Source organism: Hyperolius riggenbachi, chromosome 12 (assembly GCF_040937935.1).
Source record: "Hyperolius riggenbachi isolate aHypRig1 chromosome 12, aHypRig1.pri, whole genome shotgun sequence".
Classification (NCBI taxonomy): domain Eukaryota; kingdom Metazoa; phylum Chordata; class Amphibia; order Anura; family Hyperoliidae; genus Hyperolius; species Hyperolius riggenbachi.
The window spans coordinates 194,813,605-194,837,903 of NC_090657.1; the positions used below are offsets into that span (position 1 = coordinate 194,813,605).

The following is a 24,299-nucleotide window of genomic DNA, read 5'->3' on the forward strand; positions in this document are numbered from 1 at the left end:
GCCAGGTTCCTTTTAAGGTCCTAAAACAGGTGTTTACTAGTGGACAATCAGTCTTATGCCCCATCTACACGATACGATTCTTTGTACGATTCTATTTACAAACCGATTAAATCCGACATGTCCGATTGGGATTCGTTTTGATCCAATTCGATTTGCCATTGTTTGCAATGGCAAATCAAATTGAATCAAATCAAATCCCGATCGGACATGTCGGATTTAATCGGATCGTAAATAGAATCGTATTTATATCGTACAAAGAATTGTATCGTGTAGATTGGGCTTTAAAGAGACTCTGTAACATGAAAAAGATCCCCTGGGGGTACTCCCCTCGGGTGGGGGAAGCCTCCGGATCCTAATGAGGCTTCCCACGCCATCCTCTGTCCCATGGGGGTCTCGCTGCAGCCCTCTGAACAGCCGGCGACAGGCCCGACTGTAATTTCAATATTTACCTTTGCTGGCTCCAGTGGGGGCGCTGTGGCTGCTTTCCTCTCCGAACTACACGGAAATACCCGATCTCAGTCGGGTCCGCTCTACTGCGCAGGCGCCGGAAACTTGCGCCTGCGCAGTAGAGCAGACCCGACGGCGATCAAGTATTTCCGTGTAGTTTGGAGCCGACAGCCATCAGAGCGCCTGCGCAGGAGCCAGGAAGGTAAATATTACGTCACGGCTGCACGGAGGGCTGCAGCGAGACCCCCGTGGGACAGAGGACGGCGTGGGAAGCCTCATTAGGATCCGGAGGCTTCCCCCACCCGAGGTGAGTACCCCCCAGGGGATTTTTTGAGGTTACAGATCCTCTTTAAAGCTTTGTACTAACATACCCAAATAACAGAGTGTGCCAGTTGCTTGGTTATACTGTCAGCTGTACACACACACACACAGTTTTACTAAGTGACCTCTTCCACGTTGTTTCATTGTGTAGATTATCCTGAAGCACTTAATTCAGCATCTTCATAAACTTTTTCTACTACACAAAAAAATTCTTCTGCTAATCTTACAGCTTCTTCAAATATCCCGTTCTGATTTAACTGCTGCCCATACACCCTGCCATTGTCAAAACTTATGGTAATATTGATATTTAAAAATCCTTCCGTTTCCCTTTATCGGTCGATTTAGCTTTTAATAAGGGCCCCCCCCCCCCCCCCCCCATTGCACTGTTTGTTTATCCCCGCAGACAGGCAGTAGGCAGCAAATCTGGTCTCTGTCCTGCATATAAGCTGGAACTGGCTAACATCTGTATGCCTCCAGGGCACACATAATTACTGGCAGATGAGATGAAGCCAAACACCAATGCTGTATTTAAAGCCAAACCCCTTGTTATCCCAATAACGTACGGTTAATTGGTTAGTGAGTGACAAAATAAATCAAAGGGTATTTGAGCAAAAAGTGGTTGGAATCTGAGCACAAAGCTGACTGGATGGATAGGAAGACATTTCTAATATTCTTTACTTGCATACCCCGGCACTTTACAGATTTAATATGGTGGAGTGGAACGCTCACTGATCACCTGACCTTGAAACAAAGTTGATCCGTTCATCTTTGCACTAATTAATTGACTGTTGTTGCTTGAAGCAGGATAACTACTTTAGGAACACAACTTCTTGCATTTATATGAGGGAAAAACATTTAAAATGTATTATTTGTTTGACTCTTTTTAGCGGAGTTAAGGTCTGGTTCACACGAGCGTCTGCTGAGCTTTCGCTTGGCATTGCGTTCAAACGCCAGCATTTAAAAGCTAGCTTTTGAAGGCTTTTGAGAAGCGTTCAAGGCTAGCAGTTCTGGTCTCTGCTATTGTTTCCTGGCGTTTACCGCCTCTGAAAGCAGCATGTTGCTTTCGAGACTAGACGCAACGCCAGGATCTACCACCAGGCTTTTATGAAAGCCTGCAAAAGCCAGCTCTAAACACTCCCATTTACTTGCATGGGATGGCAGTAGATCCCAAAAAATGCTGCGTCCCTTTATTCCTGTATGCTGGTCCTACCAAAATGAGGCAAAGTATTTTCTGCTTCCAAATTGCTCAAATGTTGCCTTTTTTGGGAAATTGATAATTCTACAGTTAAAAATCCTGGCCCATATGCAATTCACTTTTTCACCTGAGTTTTCACCTAGGAGATAATTTTTCATCATCATTGTAGAATACTTTTTCAGCACTTTTCAACTAAAAAACTACTAAAAAGTAGGTGAAATAGTACTATCAAAATTATTTTGAGTATTTTCTTGCTTTCTGGTGGCTTAACCTCCTTAGCGGTAAACCCCGTGTGTGACACGGGGTAAGCCGCGGGAGGGTGCCGCTCAGGCCCTGCTGGGACGATTTACATAATTTTTTTTTTGCTGGACGCAGCTAGCACTTTGCTAGCTGCGCCAGCACCCCGATCGCCGCCGCCCCGCGCCCGATCGCCGCTATCCGGTGCGGCGTGCAAACCCCCCCCAGACCCCGTGCGCTGCCTGGCCAATCAGTGCCAGGCAGCGCCGAGGGGTGGATCGGGACTCCCAATGACGTCGCTGACGTCGGTGACGTCATCCCGCCCCGTCGCCATGGCGACGGGGGAAGCCCTCCAGAAAATCCCGTTCTTTGAACGGGATTTCCTGATCGGAGATCGCCGAAGGCGATCGAAGAGGGCGGGGGGATGCCGCTGAGCCCTGGGCTCGCTACATGATTTAAACAAAAAAAATAAATAAAAAAAAAATCTGTTGCGCTTCCCCCTGGCGGAATGTTTCATACCGCCAAGGGGGTTAAAAGGCATTTTATGACAAGTTGTAAAAATATCACCTAGGAGAAAACTCAAGATAAAATGAGAAGTGCATATGGCCCCCTGTCTTCAAATGTAGATCGTATTCCTAAAAGTCAGTTTCAGAGTCTGTGGGTGTGGCAGCTGCTGCAGCCTGGATTGCATCTGGCTATTATTCAGGCTCCAAGGGGTTGCAGCACAAACAATCTTTTCAAAAGAAATGCATCCTACAGCAGGAAGTAGGCAGTTATTGGACAACTGACCAGATACTTTAAAGGTGGCCATACATCTGTAGATTTGGCGGCTGATCGATTATCCGATACGATAATTATGTAGCTGTGCACGCATTGGTTGCTGGCGCATTGCACACTGGGCGCTGGTGTGATGTCACACAGGCACACCTCATGCAGTACGCCAGCAACTACGTGGGGCGTGAACGTGGAAAAGAAGTGCAGACACGGGACAAGTAAAGCTTTAAAGTTCTGCCTATTGGTCGAACGCCCACCAAAATCGCTGTATGTATGGGTACCTTAAGTGATCTATTTGATATCAGCTAATAAAGGAGGTTCTATACAGCCACAAACAAGGTCTGCAAATGAATGCCTAGCCACTTGTGGCTAGAGTGGTGGCTTGCTGTTCTATCCCTCTTAAAGTGAACCTCCGGACTAAAAATCTACTCAGCAGAACTGAAAAGGCTTGGTGTTTCTTTAACAGTTTCAAAGCATCAAAACTTTGTTTTTCTTACCAAATTATCATTTTTAGCTGCATTTTTAGCTAAGCTCCACCCATCAAAGAAAAAAAGCCCGGGCTTTTTTTCCCTGATGCTGTGCAGAGCACGATGTGATTTCCTATGTTATTCACGTTGCCTAGCAACTGTGAGAGGTGCTCAGGACACAGGACAGTTGGAACTGTGTCTCATGCTCCCTGTCACCTCCTTTCAACCCAAAAGATGGCTGCCACCATGAAACCAAACATTTGCCTGTTCTTTTAAAACAGTGTGGGTAAGAGATTATATTACCTATCTATTTTAATTAACATAAGTAATGTAACTTAATGACAGTATGTTTGTTTAGGCTAGAGTTCCTCTTTAAGGTTCATACACACCTACCAACTATCTGCCAAACTTGTCTGTTAAGCCCCATTCAAACGCTCAACAGTGGTCTTTTATGCAGCACAATTGTCAAGCAGCTTTTGTTGTGAAACAAGTTGAAACAACTAAAAGTATTTTGCTATTGTTCAAAAAGCTAAGACTGATAAGAAGTCAATCCAACAGTTGGATCGATTTCTTATCAGTCTTATCAGATGTTTGAACAATAGCAAAATACTTTTTTTTAGTTGTTTCAACTTGTTTCACAACAAACTTGTATGGGGCTTAACATAAAAGTTTGGCAGATAGTTGGACAGATAGTTGGTAGGTGTGTATGAACCTTTAGGAATAGTTAATGAGATGCAAATAATGTGATGCAGGGTGATGCAAATGTTTGCAGCTGGACAATGGACCAGTCAAATGCCACCTCAGGGGGATAGGATTGGTCCATTTGCAAGCTGCATACTGTACATTTGCATACAAATTTTGCACAATCCTGCATCAACGCGTAATTACTTAAATCTCAGTGGCTATCCCTAATCCTTCCCTGTGAAATAAGTGATAAGCAATGATGGTCACCAAGATGTTAATAATTTCTAGTTGATACAGCTGCTGCATTTAGTTGGTCTATTTCTAATTTCCAACTCTGAACTGGTAGCATCTCATTGATAAATCCCTAGTGATCAATCACTTTAAGTGTACCAAAAAGGTTTCAGGTTCTGAACTTACCTCCAGCTCCATTGAGGCCGCTCAGTCCCTCAGTAACTAGTGTGCAGACGCAGAACACTCCAGGCCACGGGACCGCAATGGGGGATCACGCGGCAGGGCCACACGTGTGTCGAAGCGTGACTCGGCCAGAATACTGGGCCGTCCAGCGGGAGACAGGAGCGGACCGAGGAGACGAGGAAGGACCGAGCAGCCTCAGGAGGGCTGGACAAAGCCCCAAGTATAGAATCTGAGAACTCTTTGGTCTCAGGTTTCCTTGGAGGTAAATTCTGTCTTTTTAGTCCCCCTAGAGTTGATGATTAAGTATGTGAATACAGTTCAATAATTTCTGCCATATATGCAGATGAATTACAATAGTATGATAGCAAATTAAAGTGTACCTAAACAATGCAATGATTCAATCTCCAAAGTAAGTGAATTAAGGTGCGTACACACCTTTGACAGATGTCCCCTGTCCGGGATGAGGACCTGCTAGACTGAGCTGCACACATGTGTCAGCTGTGTAGCGGACGAGACGCTGCGTTGCTTGCTATGCGGGGGAGGACGGAGGGACAATGAGCAAGTAGATCCGACAGGCGGATCACCTGTGGGTCGCCGTACACACACCTGAGACAGAGCTGACTTACAGCAAAGAAAAGTTTACCTTTAATGCTTAAAACAAACAAAAAATGGCTAGCTCCCTTGTTCTAATGGAAACTGGTCATGTGATAACGTCAAATAACAAGTGCCTACCCTGAAGGCTGATGGGAAATTATCTACGGCCTAGTTTTCTGGCCTGCCTGATGCTTCTGCTGACATGCTAATCAGCCTGTCCTAGCTCAAAGGTAAACATTTTATTGCAGAAAGCAAGTTCTAATTAGTTTTGGTTACCTTAAATGCAGAGGCTAAGTAATTACAGGGTTAAGGTCTACTTTAATAACAAATTAAGCATAGCCAGCCTTGAGAAAAATCCTCAGTCAGACTGAAAACCTTTCTGTACGATTAGGTTGAGATCCAATAGCCTGTTATTATATTTTATGCTTTTAAGTAGGTCCTGCACTTGTCTGAAAAACACCACAGTCATCTGAGATGCTAACCTCAGTGGCGCACGGAGGGGGTTGTTCTGAGTGTCTAGAACAACCCCCTGCACCGGGACCGGAAGTGGGGCTGCCGCATGGCCCGGCCGGCTGGGGAGAGAAGACAGAAGAAAATGATGGAGGCGCCAGCCGCGCTAATAAGGGATGCGGGAGCTTTATTCCTCCCTCTGAATGCCCCTCACCTGCAGTGAATGTGTGCCCGGCTCCCCCATGAGTGTGTGCGCAGCGGAGCGGTAGGTCCTCTTACCGCAGATCAGGCGCACCAGCAACTGGAGTCTCATGCTTCCTGTTTACCATGACGTCACAGGAAGCATGAGACTCCAGTTGCTGGTGCGCCTGATCTGCGGTAAGAGGACCTACCGCTCCGCTGCGCACACACTCATGGGGGAGCCGGCACACATTCACCGCAGGTGGGGGCATTCAGAGGGAGGGAGGGAGCGAGGAGTAAAGCCGGTTCCCGCATCCCTTATTAGCGCGGCTGGCGCCTCCATCATTTTATTCTGTCTTCTCCCCCAGGCAATCTTCTCCCCACACAGGGGGCGGGCACCTTCCTTCACCTATCTTATACTGGGGGGCATATACCTATCTAATCTATCCTGGGGGGCATATACCTATCTAATCTATCCTGGGGGGCATATACCTATCTAACCTATACTGGGAGGCATATACCTATCTAATCTATACTGGGGGGCATATACCTATCTAACCTATACTGGGGGGCATATACCTATCTAACCTATACTGGGGGGCATATACCTATCTAACCTATACTGGGGGGCATATCCCTATCTAACCTATACTGGGGGGCATATCCCTATCAAACCTATACTGGGGGGCATATCCCTATCTAACCTATACTGGGGGGCATATACCTATCTAACCTATACTGGGGGGCATATACCTATCTAACCTATACTGGGGGGCATAGCCCTATCTAACCTATACTGGGGGGCATAGCCCTATCTAACCTATACTGGGGGGCATATCCCTATCAAACCTATACTGGGGGGCATATACCTATCTAACCTATACTGGGGGGGCATATACCTATCTAACCTATACTGGGGGACATATACCTATCTAATCTATACTGGGGGGCATATACCTATCTAACCTATACTGGGGGCAACTATATGGGCTACCTATTCTGGGGGGGACCTATAGCTGGCTACCTATACTGCGGGCACCTATACCTGTCTCCACGTTGGGGGCGCATTTTACGCCCTCACCCTGGGTGCAATTTAGCCTAGAAACTGCTAGTATTTGGCTCCACCCACACCATATTTTGGCCACGCCCACATGCCACTTTCAGGAACCCCCCCCCCCTTGGAAATCCTGGATTTGCCCCTGAACCTCTCTGAACCCAAATTACATTACAGTCTAATGGCTGCTGGAAAGCAGGTTAGAAAACCGCTCTCCACCCTCCCTATGTTCTAGATTTACTTGTAAGTTTAATTATTGGATGCCTTTACCCACTCTAGAACGTCTATGTACATGGATTAAGAGAGGCATCATTTCAATCTGAAAATGTGGGATGTTGAACTTGTGACAGTGTTGGTGAGGGAGCAGATGTGCATAATTCTTTAAAAAATGTTTAAAGGCTCGTACACGCATGACTAAAGTTAACTGAGGTGGCCGAGAATGATGGTCTCAGACGATAATTATATGTGTGTACAGCAGTCCCTGCACGCCACTACGTAAGCAATCCGCCAGCTGGATTGTGCACGCTGCTCCCACGTGTGATGTCACACACGCCGCTCTGACGCCATTTTGGATGTAACTTCATGCAGCCGAATGGCAGCGTTTGGTAACACCACATGTCAACGTTTGGAAGTGGAAAAGCCTGCATGTTTAGCAACCCTGGCTTGTTAGTGGGTTCAGAAAGGTGTTAAAAGAACTCCTCTTAAAAGAACAGTTTTTCTTCAACATTCCTACATGCAGGTAAATAAGTTATTCAGATTTCATCCCAAGCCTTTCCTGGATGTATAGGACTGCAGTAGAAACACCAAAAGCCCCTAGGATCGGCACTGGAGTATATGGTTCAATGCTCTTAGTAGGGCAGTGTGGAATAGCGTAATTATTATATAATATAGGTATGGCAAAAATCAAATAATGAATGTAAACGGTAAGGTAAATACACAAAACACTTACCGCTGCTGTAGGCAATCTTTGTGTACAAGACACCGGGAGCCGCAGCTTCCAGTCTGTCTCACCATCCAGCTGGTCAGTGCGTAGAAAACAAGAACCTGGGAATACAGAGTCCTAAAGTCTTAAAATGAGAAACTGATCAAACATGAAATAAGTCTACATTACTGATATTAGCTCCTGCAAAAAGAGACGGGTATGTCAACCATAGTTTCCAGCAAACATTATTCTTAACTAAACACTAAAAAGTACTCGGCAGCCTAAGAGGGGAAGGGGCGTCCTTTGCAGGAAAGGCACTACTGCGTAACGACCCCACCAGCGTTAGGAACTGCCTCTGTGTCCCATTGCCACCTTTGTCCCACCCCTTCCCCTCCTCCCTGCGCTCTCCAATGAGAAGAACAGAGCTGTCAAACTGCAGCATTGTGATTCCGGGGTTGCGGACATTTCCCCCCGCAAAAAAACTGAAACTAGCAGATAAAATGTTGCAAGCGGGGCAGGGAGCGAGCGTCATATTAATTTTTGCTCTAAAAGATAAAAAGCTAGGGCTTATTTTCGGGGATGTCTTATTTCTATCAAGAAGTGTCTCTCAGCAGAACATTTCCTGTTCCTGGATTTGAAGGTAGGCTACTGTACTGACCTTGCTGTGTGCTAGGATGACAGGACCGGTGCCCAATCGGAACTGAACCACTGTGTCCCGCTTGCTGGCTGACTCTTCCTCCTCTTTAACTTCAGCAAGGGATTATTTTTGGGGTAGGGCTTATATTTCAAGCATGCTCAAAATTTCAGCTAGGGCTTATTTTCAGGGTAGCAGCCCACGGCCGCCCATGAGGCGGGGTGAGGCAGGTTCGTCAGGTGGCAGAAGTGGGTGAGTGGCGTTCACCTGGCCGTGTGTTCGCCAAGCTGGAAGGGACAGTGGGCACAGCAGTGAGGAGGGGGGTTGATACCCCCTGACCTGGGTCCCTCCGTCCACTCTCCCCCTCCCCGGCGGGGAAGCAATGACTCACCTTCCACGTTTCACCTCTCGTCACTTCCTGCAATGCTGCCCACTGTACTGTACAGTGGACGGCATTGAGGGAAGGGACGAGAGGTTGAATGCACGCTGGAGCGCGGAAGGCGAGTCATCGCTTCCCCGACGGCTGCCTACTGATACACTGACTGCGGGAATAGCTGGAGGGGGGGGGGGGGGACTGACCCCTTACCCACCGCTGTGCCTGCTGCCCCCCTTCCTGCCTGCTACCCCTCCAGGCCACCTATACTGGGGACAGTTATACTACTAAGTATGTAGCTGGCTTGGGTTCTCTTTAAAGAGACTCCGTAACAAAAATTGCATCCTGTTTTTTATCATCCTACAAGTTCCAAAAGCTATTCTAATGTGTTCTGGCTTACTGCAGCATGTTCTACTATCACCATCTCTGTAATAAATCAACTTATCTCTCTCTTGTCAGACTTGTCAGCCTGTGTCTGGAAGGCTGCCAAGTTCTTCAGTGTTGTGGTTCTGTGATGCATCTCCCCCCTCCTGGCCCCTCTCTGCACACTGCCTGTGTATTATTTAGATTAGGGCAGCTTCTCTCTTCTCTCATATCTTTTACAAGCTGGATAAATCCTCCTCTGAGCTGGCTGGGCTTTCACATACTAAAGAATTACATACAGGCAGAGCTTTCTGCACTCTGCAGGAAGAAACAGCCTGACACTTCAGTGGAAGATAGCTGCAGGGGGAAAGAAACACACAAATTATCTCTTGAGATTCAAAAGGAAGGGTGTATACAGCCTGCTTGTGTATGAATGTATTTTCTATGTGTGGACATCTTGTACATCAACCTACTTCCTGTTTTGGTGGCCATTTTGTTTGTTTATAAACAAACTTTTTAAAACTGTTTTTAACCACTTTTAATGCGGCGAGGAGCGGCGAAATTGTGACAGAGGGTAATAGGAGATGTCCCCTAACGCACTGGTATGTTTACTTTTGTGCGATTTTAACAATACAGATTCTCTTTAAAGGAAACTTGTAATGGGAAAAAAAAAAAAAAACACTTACCTGAGGCTGGTATACAATGGGCTAAAGTCTATAATGCAAGTGTAGTCAGGCCCCCCCCACCCCCACTTGAACGACTTTAAGCACACATAACTGTAAATATACTAGCACTTTAAACAAGCCACATACTAATCTATGATTAAAATAATACAATACGCATGTTGGATTATTCTGGCCCTGTACAAATTAACAAGCTGACACATCCTTGCATTCCAGCGGTTCTGGAGGTGTGTTTAGCTTCTAACGGCAACAATGGTTAATTTGCATATATTCAGCAGTGATGCACTGGGAGACATCTCAAGCTCCAACCTGAATTATCGCAAATTCTTTCTGTTTTAAGAAAGCAAACTCTTGTTTTCCATAGTATTTTAGTAAGGGGGCTTTTAGGATCATTGTAGCCCCTCGCACACTCCCATGAGTTCTGGTTCACCATGAGCTTGCTGGTTAGTCTCTACCTCTCGGTGTTACAAGCCCTACTCCATAGAGCAAAATTAATCCATGCCATGCACTGATGAGGATCAAACAATCCAAAACAGTCTGTATGCATGTTGGATTATTCTGGCTCTGTACAAATTAACAAGATGACACATCATTGCCTTCCAGCGGTTCTGGAGGTGTGTTTAGCTTCTAACGGCAACAATGGTTAATTTGCATATATTCAGCAGTGATGCACTGGGAGACATCTCAAGCTCACTCCAACCTGAATTATCACAAATTCTTTCTGTTTTAAGAAAGCAAACTTTTGTTTTCATTTAAATAATACAAAATGATTGTTGATCCCATTGTTGCCATACTGGCATAGTGGATAGCACTCTTGCCCTGGAGAATTACAATTACAGCAGGTTCAAATCTCAGTCTAGGAAAAATGTGCATCACCTGGGCTAGTTTTGAAACAATGAATGTGTGACAGGGGGTGTAACCTCACCTACAGTATTTTAACCTCTCTGGTGTTCAATTTCTGCTGGATTTCTGTGCAAAAAGTGGTTCAATTTATTTTCATGAAATGTTTGCTCTATAAGCAGTAGCAGTGTTAGAAAGGTGCTGTCTTACTTAAAGGGACCATGAACACAAAAAATAAATGGAATCTGGACTTACCTGGGGCTTCCTCCAGCCCCCAGTGGTCTCCTTCGTGGTCCCGCTGGCAGCTCCGTTAATCCAGCAACTTCAGCTGAAGTCCCATATGTGCGGCGCATCCACGCACCCGGCGCGATTACACACCTGTCGCCGTAAGTGACCTGTGCATGCGCAATTCAGTCTTTCAAGAACCGCAAATGCGCATGATGCTTATGGCAACTGGCGCAGGGACTCACGCACAGGCCGTGCATCGCGGCTTCAGCCAAAGTCGCCATGTTAGCAGAGCTGCCAGCGGAACTACGTTGGGGACCCAGAGGATGCCGAGACACCTCGCGGGCTATGGGGGCTGGAGGAAGCACCAGGTAAGTGCAGATTACGTTTATGTTTTGTGTTCAGGGTCCCCACTCTTCAGCTCTGTAGCAGAAAACATGCAGATTTCACATGCGTTATATAAATTTTAGCTAGAATTAAAGTGGGCAGTACTGACTCTATCCTGTCCTGCTCATTTTATGCACGAGAGACCCTTTATCTGTAAGGTATACATTATGGCCGGGTTTACCAGGGTCAGCAATGCCTATTTGTTGCCCAGCTCAGCTCTGCTGACTCAGCAGAGGAGGAAACTGAATACAAAGTGACAGATACACATAAAGGTCACTATGGACAATCACTTTGTCTACTCAAACAATAGTGATGATGTGTAGCATAAAACACATAAGCACTGTTTTACTAGAAAAAAAAAATAATCTCAGTTTAGTTAAAGGATACCTGATTCAAGGCAAAGCTAAGGTAAGCACAAATGTATAATCATGCTGAATCCACATAACTGTGTGTTGTTCATTCCGTACCTTGTCCCCCAGAGTCCCTGTAATCATTATTTGAAAAATGCAACATTCGGCTATAGTCAAATTATCAGACAGACAGGCTTGCTGCAATGTTCACTCCTATCACCCTCCCATTCGCCCCTATTCCCCACACTATTCACTCCTCTCATAAGGAGGACATGGGAGGGTGATGGGCAGAAACATTGCAGCAAGCCTGCCTCTTACTGTATAAAAATTTGACTTTAGCCAAAAATCAAATTTTTAAAGAAGTGATAACAGGACCAGGAAGGGGAAGGGAACTGAAAAAAAAACAGAGGTTAGTGGATCCACCATGAACATACGTTTGTGGTCATCTTAGGCAGCTTTTCCTTGGGTCAGGTGTACTTTAAAGCCCTGTACCAACTATGCAATTTTTCAGGCAATTTTTCGGACGACGGATTCCGCAATCTCGCAATGTGGGTACAGGCGCTCGGTTAACCGAACAATGTTTGGCGACATGAGCCGATAACCACTATTGCGATGAATCAGTTATTTAAGATCTCCGACTGCTCTCAGCAAAGTACCGCAATCGATAGACTTCGCATGTTCCTGGGGGTGGGAAGATGGATCGGGGAACCTCGTTTTTCAGGGAGGCACCACTGTCTGGTTCCCCCATCCATCTTCAGGTGAGTATTGAGCTTAAGAACCATGTGACTGGCAATCAATCGCAAAGAAAAAGAGCCCAGAGGGAAGTGGAAAAATACTCTACTGCATTAAGCACGTATGTAAAAATATTCCATTTTATTTAAACAGTACCAGACAAACATTGAAGTAACGCACGATAGGGACAGTGGCGTAGCAATAGGGGCTGCAGAGGTATCCACCGCATCGGGGCCCTTGGGCTAGAGGGGCCCACCCCTCAAACACAGTATTAGCTCTTTATTGGTCCTGTGCCGATAATATTCACTTCTATAGTTGATTTGAATAGCAGTGATCATTAACACACAGTTCCCCATCCCCTTCTTGCACCTCTGACACTGTAGTTGTCCTTGATTGGATTTGGTGCACCGTATCAATTGTTATCTATAGCATGCTTGGGGGGGCCCCAATGCTAAACTTGCACCGGGGCCCACAGCTTCTTCTCTGGATAGAGAAATAGATAATATTATCATAGAAAGCATGTATTTTTGTATAAGAGGACCACATTGGGATTCTGATTATAATCAGTTTGTGGAGATCTTTTAAAATTATTGTTTTTAATGTTTTTTTGTCTGATACGGTTTAAATAAAATGGAATAGATTTACATACATGCTTAATGCAGTAGAGTATTTTCTTCACTTCCTTCTGGGCTCTTTTTCTTTGTGATTGATTGCATAATTGTCCGACTTTGTGACTAATGGTAACTAATATGCTCAATTGTTGTTACTTAAAGGGGCACTATGACGAAAAATTGTAAAATTTAAAATATGTGTAAACATAAACAAATAAGTACGTTTTATCCAGAGTAAAATGAGCCATAAAAGTCATTTTCTCCTATGTTGCTGTCACTTACAGTAGGTAGTAGAAATCTGACAGAAGCGACAGGTTTTGGACTAGTTAATCTCTTCATGGGGGGATTCTCAGGGAGTTATTAATTTTCAAAAGCACTTAGTGAATGGCAGTTTGCTCTGTCCAACTGCCAAAAAACTGTAGCAAGCAGGGGAGCTGGCCAGCATCATTGTAGGGAAGATCTTTATAAAGAATAAAAGCCTTGCTGAGAATCCCCTATGAAGAGATGGACTAGTCCAAAACCTGTCGCTTCTGTCATATTTCTACTACCTACTGTAAGTGACAGAAGCATAGGAGAAAAGTCATTTATGGCTCATTTAACTCTGGAAAAAACATACTTCATTATTTGTCTATGTTTGCACATATTTTAAATTTTACAATTTTTTCGCCATAGTGCCCCTTTAAGAACCATAACTCATTGGAGTGTGTAAGGGGCTACAATGGTCCTAAAAGCCCCCTTACTAAAATGCTAAGAAAAACAAAAGTTTGCTTTCTTAAAACAGAAAGAATTTGCGATAATTCAGGTTGGTGTGAGCTTGAGATGTCTCCCAGTGCATCACTGCTGAATATATGCAAATTAACCATTGTTACCCTTAGAAGCTAAACACACCTCCAGAACCGCTGGAATGCAATGATGTGTCAGCTTGTTAATTTGTACAGAGCCAGAATAATTCAACATGCATACAGACTGTTTCCGATTGTTTGATCCTCATCAGTGCATGGCATGGATTAATTTGGCTTTATGGAGTAGGGCTTTTAGGACCATTGTAGCCCCTTAACACACTCCCATGAGTTCTGGTTCACCATGAGCTTGCTGGTTAGTCTGTACCTCTCGGTGTTACAAGCCCTACTCCATAGAGCCAAATTAATCCATGCCATGCACTGATGAGGATCAAACAATCCGAAACAGTCTGCATGCATGTTGAATTATTCTGGCTCTGTACAAATTAACAAGCTGACACATCATTGCATTCCAGCGGTTCTGGAGGTGTGTTTAGCTTCTAAGGGTAACAATGGTTAATTTGCATATATTCAGCAGTGATGCACTGGGAGACATCTCAAGCTCACTCCAACCTGAATTATCGCAAATTCTGTTTTAAGAAAGCAAACTTTTTTTTTTTTTTTTTTTTTTTAAGAACCATATAGGGAACTTTTGGGTTGATTACCATTTTTCTCAGACGTCCGCAGAAAAATCATATCGGCTGGTATTCGCTGATTCTGCAGACAAATAAAAATGGTAAATGGTAAATTAACATTTTAAACATTATGAAATACTATTCACAACTAAATACAGGCATTCATAAGTGGATAGTGGCCGCGCTCCACAAATAATCGATGTATCATATTATACTATTTTAGCAGAGATTTGCTCGAAAATCAATTGAATTGCTGCCCTGCTAACTTAGTACTTCTCAAAGTACTGTTATACTACACAGCTGTTACCCCGTAGTTACCAAGCCACTTCCACCATCTAAAGGTGGCCATACACTGGTCGATTTGCCATCAGATTCGACCAACAGATAGATCCCTCTCTGATCGAATCTGATCAGAGAGGGATCGTATGGCCACCTTTACTGCAAACGGATTGTGAATCGATTTCAGCCTGAAACCGATCACAATCTGTGGAGCTGCCGCTGCTGCCCCCCCCCCCCCCTTCCATACATTTCCTGTTCCGGCCGGCGCGAGACCCCGCTGTCTTCTTCTTCTCTGCTCCGGCTCCGCTACTGAACTTCCTGTCCAGGGGAAGTTTAAACAGTAGAGGGCGCTCTACTGTTTAAACTTCCTGCCGGGACAGGAAGTTCTGTGTAGCTCTGGAGCCCGAAGCGGAGAAGAAGACCAGGGGACTCGCGCCGGCCGGAGCAGGTAATGTATTACCGCTGTATTGCGTCGGTCGTCGGGCATTCGAACGCCGCTAACGACCCACTCCCGACCCGCCGACGACCGAAAAAAATCTACCGCACGGATGGGTCGACGGGAATCGACGGGATCGATTTCGGATGGAAATCGATCGATCTGTCAGCGGTGTGCGCAGCGATTTCACAGCCGTTTCGATCACGGTGATCGAAATGGCTGTATATCGGCGGGAAAATCGTTAGGTGTATGGGCCCCTTAAAGAAGGATACATTCTATTAGGGCCCTTTTACACTTTTAGGGCTTGATTCACAAAGTGGTGCAAAGTGTTTGCACGCGAGTGAAAAGCCCCTTATCACGCCTAAACTCAGTTTAGGCATGATAAGAAGAAACACGCGCGAATTAGCTCCCATTAAGCCCTATGGGACTTTGCGCGCGCGCGTACGAGCGGAAACTTCGCGCGAGTTAGAGCACAAAGCGGTGATAACTTTGCTGGTGCAAAGGTTATCACGCCTAAAGTCTTTTAGGCGTGATAACTGAGTTATCACCGCTTTGTGAATCGAGCCCTAAGTGTGCATTAGAATGCGTTGTTCCATAGCAGTGCATTGTGAAAAAGATTTCAGGTAAAACGTGTATAGTGGGAGCTGTGCCATAGGAAAACACGGGCATTACTTTGAAAATAAGTTTTCTTTCAGTTATAACAGAGAGCAACTGATTAAGTATAGAAGAGGCCCAAGTCTGATCCCATTGAATAGCAGCTTTCCTACTGTTCATAATTAAAATTGGACAATCGATCAGCTGGAAAAATGTATCATTAATGGATACACACGCACCTGCGTAGCTAACTTTTACAGCGCAAAATATGTGACTTACTTGACTATACTCCACACAAACTGAGCCGGCACCATCAATATGCTCTTTTACTTTTATTTAAAGACTGTCATCTGGTACAAAGCAGTACAAAAAGCGACGTGTTGGAGTGTGCTCCATTATCAAGCCATGACAGTCTCAATATGTCTCACACAAAGTTGGATTATATAGTACATCATATTTGAACAAACCAATCATGGGCTAACAAACCGTCTAGCCAATCCCCAGCCACTATATATAAAGTGGACCTGATGGGGAACTTATTTTATCTCGTGTGAGCCAGTAAAAGTCCAACTTTGTGTGAGACATATTGAGACTGTCATGGCTTGATAAAGGAGCCATCTCCAACACGTCGCTTTTTGTACTGCTTTGTACCAGATGACAGTCTTTAAAGTGTAACTGTCGGGCATAAAATCAAAAATCAATTCTTTATTTTTATCTGGTAAACAAGTAATAAGGATGCTAATCAGGCAATCCAAAAGTTAAAATCTCTATTACTTTTCTTGTTAATAAATGATCATTCCCCAGTTTACCTGACTCTTATTTGGTACGTTGCCGCACAAAGGAAGTTGCAGGGCATGATGGGTTGTCCTTTTTTGCTTCTGTACATTAGTGTAGTCTGAGGGGAAATAAAGAAGCAAAAAAAGACAACCCAGCATGCCCTGCAACTTCCTTTGTGCGGCAACGTACCACATAAGAGAGTCAGGTAAACTGGGGAATGATAATTTATAAAAAATATAAGTAATAGTGATTTTAACTTTTGGATTGCCTGGTTAGCATCTGTATTAGTTGTTTACCAGATAAAAATTAAGAATTGATTTTTGATTTTGTGCTCGACAGTTACACTTTAAATAAAAGTAAAAGAGCATATTGATGGTGCCGGCTCAATTTGTGTGAAGATTACACTCAGGTGGTTACAGAGACAGCCTTGGCCCATCTACTGAATACCTTGGGGATTGTGCATTTCTTCAACCTGTTGCTGCACTCACTTGACTATAGAAATACATAGCTCCCAACTGTTCCTCTTTCGGAGGGACCGTCCCTTTTTGGGAGCCCTGTCCCTCTTTCCTCCTCATTTGTCCCTCTTTCAGGACTTTTTCCCTCCTTCTATATGAATATGTTGATTCTAAACTTTATTCCCATCCTTTAAATTGATATATTACTAATTTCAAAATTTAACTATGAAGGAAAATGAACCAGTATAGAAAGCAGTGTGGTTTGAATTATAAAACAACATATTTTTCTTATGAAATATTTATGGTATGCACGACTAGGGGCGCGATCACGGGTGTGGCAGGGGTGTGGTTCAAGTGTCCCTTTTTCTCATCTCAAAAAGTTGGGAGGTATGGAAATATGTTCTAACCACCTTTACTATCGTTTTCAATTAACACATGGTTTGACTAAATCCATCCACAGGCACTGACCAATCAGTTTATGACTTTGATTAGGTGAACCGCAAACCAGGTTTAGTGGTTTGCTTTCGTAGTTCTTGCAGTCAGAGGCCTTGAGCTCCTCTCTAGAGTACAGTGCATGACTCCTACTCTCTCCAGACATAAATGCATACGGCTCCACTCCCTTTTCCATAATACAGCACATGCTGTTGCTATGCAGGGCTGGACAGTTAACAATTCTTTAGTAAGCTTAAAGGGAACCCAAAGTGAGAGATGTATGGAGGCTGACATATTTCCTTTTAAACAATGCACATTGCCTGTTTATCCTGCTGATCCTTTGCATCTAATACTTTCAGCCATAGACCCTGAACGAGCATGTAGATAAGAGGTTTCTGAAAAATAATCTGACAATATTACCCGCCTGCTTGTTTCATGTGACTGATTCAGCCACTACTGCAGAATGACCAGCAAGACTGCACAGGCAGCTGGTATTGTTTATAAAGGAAACCAATATGGCAGCCTTAGTATGTCTCTCACCTCAGGTTCCTTTTAAGCAGTGACGTAGCATCAGGGCCCCTGGGCCAGAGGGGCACACTTCAGTCACTGTATTAGCTCTTCATAGGTGCTGTGCTGGTAATGACCATCCCTAAATGTGCACTGAATAAACGGTTCCCCTCAACTATGTACACCTCTCTGACACTGCAGCTGTCCTTGGCAGGTTTTGGTGCCATAATTCAATTGTAATGAATTCAGTTCTTGAGAGGGCCCAATGTAAAGCTTGCACTGAGGCACCTAGTTCCTTAGGTATGCCACTGAGCTTAAAGAACCACCATCAGAAAAAAATACCACTATAGATAATATTCTTTTATGTCACTGTCACTCAGGGCTTGTTCACACTGCAGGCGGTTTCGGGGGGTTTTCGGCCGCCTGTGGTTTTTAAAAATGGCCCCCGACCGTGTGGCCAATGAATGTCTATGAGAAGGTTCATATCAGCGCGGGTCGTTCGCGGTGCGGCTAGGAAAGTGGTGCACGTTCCATTTTCAGGGCGATTCCGCGTCAATGGAAGGTATAGGAAAATCAGCAAACGTGTACAAAAACACGCATTAAGGCGATTGCGCTCGAGTTTTCACAATAAATACATTGTATTTATCCTTTTCCAGGTCAAAGAGTTCTTATAAAACCGCTAAGCACAAAAACGAACCAACCCAAGTGCCGGGAATCAGGAAAAAAAAAACGCGGATGGACACGCAATGTGAACAAAGCCCTACAGTAGGTAGTAAAAAGTTGAGAGGTCCGACAGATTTTGGACTGAGCCATCTCATCATGGGGGATTCTCGGCATCACCCTTTTTCTTTACAATAGCACTCCATGGAAAGAATCTATACAAAGGTGCCCATTGGCCTCCCTACTCTCTTGCACGCTATTTTGGCAGTTGGACTGAGCAACCACCACTCAATTAAGTGCTTTTGAAGAATAAAAAGCCCTGAGAATCCCCTGGGCTAGTCCATAACCTGTCAGATCCTTCCAAACTACTGTACACATGCATTTAAAATGTACAGGTTTTTTTTTTCTCTAATTAGTAGTACAATACTGTGTGCAACCTAAACAGGCTGTAGTGAACCAGTTGTGCTGCTATTATAAGTAAAACCTACACATAGCAGTGCTTCTGCAAGGAAAGATCAGGCAGATTTTCCCAATCCAGTTAAAAACCTGACAGAATATCCCATGGTGCAGTGATCCCTGCAGCTGCGGTGATGTATAGGGCTCGATGAACACCAGTGACAGCACAATCGTGACTCCTTCCACTTCCTGTATGGTATATATTTAGTTAGGCCTGCAGCAAAACTGGCACTCCACTTTGTACCTGTGTTTCCACACCCTGAATGAAACTATTAAGAGGCTTATTTCAGAAACAACATATCACAGATGATGAATAAATAGATACCTTCTCCACAATGACGAGGTCTCCGACTTGTATACCGGAACTCCGTACCTTCACTGTGCCTGAAACAAAAAACAAAAAGCTTTTTTTCAAAATAGCTCCATTTAAATCTAGTCACAATCTGATTGTTTAATAGAATAACTGATCCAACAATTCTCTTCAACCTCTGGAGACAAACTATCAAAATGATCTGCATTGCTGGAAGGCTGCAATCATAAATTGTATCATATTTGGCCAGATTATGATGGCAATGCTTGAGCCTTGCTGGGCAATTTGCTTTATGCACTCACAGTCAGAACTACCAGTACATAAGAGATGCAATGGTCCATTTCCCGTATATACAGTAAGCGGTTGCTGTATGCCTATACTGATGTTACATTAGCTACAGTGTGTGTTGATCCAAGTCTGAAAAAGCATAATCTGCTAACTTCCTCACAACTTCTGCAGTCTTTAATCTCTTCACATTTTCTGCCCTGCTTATCATCACTGTGCAGATCTTACCAGCCCTTCAGCAAATGGAATACATAAGTACTGAGCATCCATTAGTCATTTCTAAATACCTATGAACGCAGTGCAGAGTTATGTGGCTGTATCTTGTGCACGTTTTTTTCTTTTTATAGCTTTGTGTGTGATTCTGTATTTGAGACAATTAAAAATGAACACACAGTCATCCCCAATTCAGGCTGTTCCAGCTCAGGCTAAAGTTTGGCACTGTATGTATCCGACATGATAGCTGGGAGCTCGGGGCAAAGTGTACAAGTAACAGACATTCTCCAGATGCTGCAGCACGAGTCAAACAGCTGTTTAGCTGAATTCCAGATATCTAGCTACTCCACCTGCCAGCACTGTGCGAGGCTCTCCTGCGGCAGTATTCCAAACTGTCACAAGCAATTGCCAATTGGCCCAGGTTTAGCAGCCTGCTCCTTCCCCAGCCTCCTCCAGGAAAACAGGAACAAGCATTAAAGTGAAAGGACCTCAGTCTGACCTCTTGTTGTTAATTTGCTGTAGATTTGAGAGTTTACTTCTTTGTCCCGCATGAAGCATCTTATTTCCTCCACTGCCTCGCGGATGATGGTGACCGCCAGGACAAACCCCTGCGAAGAGCGAAGAGTCAGTTTACTTTAATGCATTCATGCATAATCAGGAAGTGATGAGAAGCGGTGAATACGCTTAGGAGATTTGCAAAGCAGAAATAATTAAAAGGGTACCTGAGATGAAGTAAAAGAAGATATGTATACATACCTGGGGCTTCCTCCAGCCCCCTTCAGGCTAATTGGTCCCTCACTGTCCTCCTCCGCCACCTGGATCCTCCACTATAAGTTCCGGAATTCCAGCCAGTCGGGACACAGTCCGGCCTCGCGCACTTCCCCATCGTGCACATGTGGCTGGGAGTGTACTGCCCTAAACACAGAAGTCACCTGGCCACAGGAGCGCCAAGGGGGCGGGCCGCATGTGTACACTATGCCCTGACTGTCTGGATTACTAGGACCTATAACGGAGGATCCAGGCAGCAGAGGAGGATGGCAAGGTATCGATCAGCCTCAAGGGGGCTGGAGGAAGCCCCAGGTATGTATACATTTCTTCTTTTACTTCATCTCAAGTTCACTTTAAATTAAAGTTGTGCCTGGAGGGGATATTAAATTTAAAGGGGAACTTCCGCCTAAACAAACATACTGTCATTAAGTTACATTAGTTATGTTAATTACAATGGATAGGTAATATAATCTCTTACCCACCCTGTTTTAAAAGAACAGGCAAATGTTTGTGATCTCATGGGGGCAGCCATCTTTATCATGAGACCAGCAATCTTTTTGGTTGAAAGGAGGTGACAGGGAGCATGAGACACAGTTCTAACTGCCCTGTGTCCTGATCACCCCTCCCAGCTGAGTGCGCTAGGCTTCAAATCTCAAATTCAAAATTAAAATTAAAAAAATGGGCACCAATACAGCAGAACAAGAACAGCAACATCAGAAATCCCATCATGGTTTGCACAGCATCAGGGAAAAAATGCCCGGGCAGTCTTCTGTGCAGCTAAAAATGAGGCTTGGGTAAGAAAAACAAAGTTCTGATGCTGTGAAACTGTTAAATAAACACCAGGCCTTTTCAGTGCTGCCGAGTAGATTTTTAGTCTGGAGGTTCACGTTAAGAGCTTGCCCCATCTGCTCCCATTAGCCATGCAATATTCAATAAATGTGTTTAAAAAGCCCTAAATACCAATGACTAGATGTAAATAGAGCGGGATCTCCCACAAGGCAACCCTGGCAGGTGCCTAGGGCCTAGTAAGTGTCAGGAGATCCCAACTGCCACTTTCTCAGTTCTGTCTTCCACCTCAGATTGTCAAAAGTAACATCAGGATGAGCAAAAGCTACTCCCCAACCCAGGGCCCCATTTCATATTAACCCATCATTGGGAAGGAGGCAAAGACAGCAGGGTGGGGTTTAGATACTGCAGCTCTACATGTCTGCAAAATAGAAACACACTATAATTTGAGCAACATGTGCAAATAAATGCAAATAAATGCCATGTGTGGAATTCTCTTTAAAATTGGAGCTCCTGCCACAGCCCACTGCAACGCAAAAAATGACAAACATATGACCCTGCAGCAGAGTGCGCTGACTAGGGTCATATGCATAGCACCGCCCCCGCTCAGTGAAGTACTGCTGGCCAGGAAGTACATCACTGGGATCCCCATCGGTCCACGCATGCACACCACACTGTGCTCAGTCGTTCACACTTAATGCGTCACCCATAGACTTCCATCATCTCAAACACCGTGCTTTAAACGTGGTAATGCAGTGTTGCCCTTTCGTCAGCTCAGATACTTCCAGCGCACCGCAAGGTACCCCAATAAGTGTGATAGTCTCCATAGACTTTCATTGCTTTTGTGGCCCGTTGCGGCAAAATAGGGTAATGCAAAGCAGATTTAGCCTGCTAGTGTAAAAGGGGCCTAATACAATAAAATTCCTAATCTTCTAAAGGCTGTACCAACATAACACAATGAATTTACTTACCAAAGGGACCCAAAAGGTATAGAGGGGTCCAAGACGCATCTCAGGCACAAACTGTGAGCAGGCCAACAGCAGGAAATACAGATTGAAGAAGTATTTGAACTGATTAAAAAGGATCTGGGAAAAATAAGATTAAAAACCTGAATCAGACAAGGGCAGTTTACAATTTACATTATATGAACATTAAATATGGGAGCAGATAAGGCCCCGTTCACACTGCACGTGTTTCCAGCCGCGTTTTGGAAACGCGTGCAGGAGGCCGACACGCACGACATCAGACAGAGCATAGAGTGCACTGTCTGATGTTCACACTGCATGCGTTCCGGGCCTGTGCGGTCCGAGAACGCATGCTGCACACATTTTTTGTAAAAACGCATGGCTGTCCCATTCACTTTTCAGTGATGGGATCAGCCACGCAACGCACACAAATGCGGATGGCGTGCGTTCGTACGCGTTGCGTTCCGCACGCATGGCCAGCCACGTTTGTGATGTGAACGGGGCCTAACAGTCAGTAACATCTTTGTATTTTATTTATTTATTTATTTTTTTATGTCCAGTAGCAAAATATCTATAATCTGACTGGTTGATGTGTGTAATGTGTACATCTAAAAAAAGGGCATCACAACATCCACCGATATCAGCGCCACCTAATTCTGGTTCCCAAATTACCCACTAGTAGCAGATATAGCTGCAGTCAACATTGCGGTCTATACTGCGCCCATTTTATTGAAGCGCTAACGGCACTTCAATTCCATGCTTTGGCATGCAACACAAGCATTTTCCAGTTTACCAAGTGCAGATAATTAAAAGAAAAAACCTCTTTATGTACCCCGACTAGTCCATAGTCTGATACAACAGATTTAATGAAATGAACCCATCTCTACACTGATCGATAATCAATTTGCTTTCTATACTTATGAAGCTAGAATAGGGCACTATCGGGTTGAATCACGTAGCGCAGTTAATATTGCCGTGTGCGGTCTGCTGGTACTAATGGCAGCTGAGTATGGTGTGTAGCACATAAGTAATTTACTTATCTACCTTGGATTGCACTAATTGCACAACGTGTGGTAGTAGCCTGCCGTTAATACCAGTCTTAGCAATGGCGCTACATGAATTGATCCCTATGTCTGCAGCCATCACGCAGCCCTCGGATCTACTTCAGACTGGCATTAGAATGGAAATTTTCATGTAACATGGAGATGCTGAGCTGTTGCTCTAAATCAACCACCCAGTACTCCTGAAACTCACCAGCTGTTAATTATTGGTTTCAGAGGTCTGGATGGTTGGGTGTGGTAACAGTGGAAACCTTAATAAAATTAATTATGGCTTCCGAAGCCAAAAAGGACACTTAAAGCATGGGGACAGTGGATCCGTACAGCTCACAAGAGTCCGGGCTCGCATTTGTGCAGTGCCACTGTGCCAGTCTTCAGAAGCACCCAGGGGTACAAGTTCTCCCAAAGCCTGCCAAGAAGTTCTGAAGGTGAGGACCAGGAAGGCTCTATTGCAGTACTGTCCAACTCGGGTCCTGCAAGAGCTCCTGCTGAGGCCTGCCTGTTCTTATTGCCTCTTGCTCTCCTCTCACTCCTTCCGCTAGGCCCACCCCTTTCTCAATGCTCAACTTCGCCCCCTGAAACCAGGATGTTGCTGCATGGCTACATGATCTCTGTAGTCCGCTTGGCTGTGCCATGGAGTGTGGTTACAGCCCGCTAAAAACCTACTGCATGTTGAGTTTATCACTAGCTGCCATCGGCTCAGATGCAGATATCACTGCAGGTGCTGGACAAAAATAGGAGCGGCTGGCAAGCAGTTATGTATAATGCTGTCAGCCATTTGTCTGAAAGACTTTAAAGCAAACCTGTAAGTTAAAAAAAAAGGGGAAGTCAGATACTTTTCTTGGTGGAGGGAAGACTCTGGATGACACAGAGGCTTCTCCAATCCTCCTATACCCCACTGATGCTTGCTTGGATCAACTTCAGCCATGCTCCTGTCTGCGTAAAGCGGGGCCACATTGCACAAGGC

The 24,299-nt window shown here is 44.7% G+C and overlaps 1 protein-coding gene across 1 annotated transcript in view; it reads right to left on the reverse strand.

Moving 5' to 3' along the window:
• Positions 1-24,299, reverse strand: part of ATP9A (ATPase phospholipid transporting 9A (putative)) — a 206,475-nt gene that overhangs the window by 117,188 nt on the left and 64,988 nt on the right. Inside the window, exons 3-7 of the mRNA XM_068262423.1 lie at positions 22,281-22,394; positions 20,255-20,363; positions 19,273-19,331; positions 14,382-14,433; positions 7,767-7,861 (exon numbers count right to left, since the gene is read on the reverse strand). Coding sequence (XP_068118524.1) covers positions 7,767-7,861; positions 14,382-14,433; positions 19,273-19,331; positions 20,255-20,363; positions 22,281-22,394 — 429 coding nt within the window. The remainder of the gene's footprint in view (positions 1-7,766; positions 7,862-14,381; positions 14,434-19,272; positions 19,332-20,254; positions 20,364-22,280; positions 22,395-24,299) is intronic.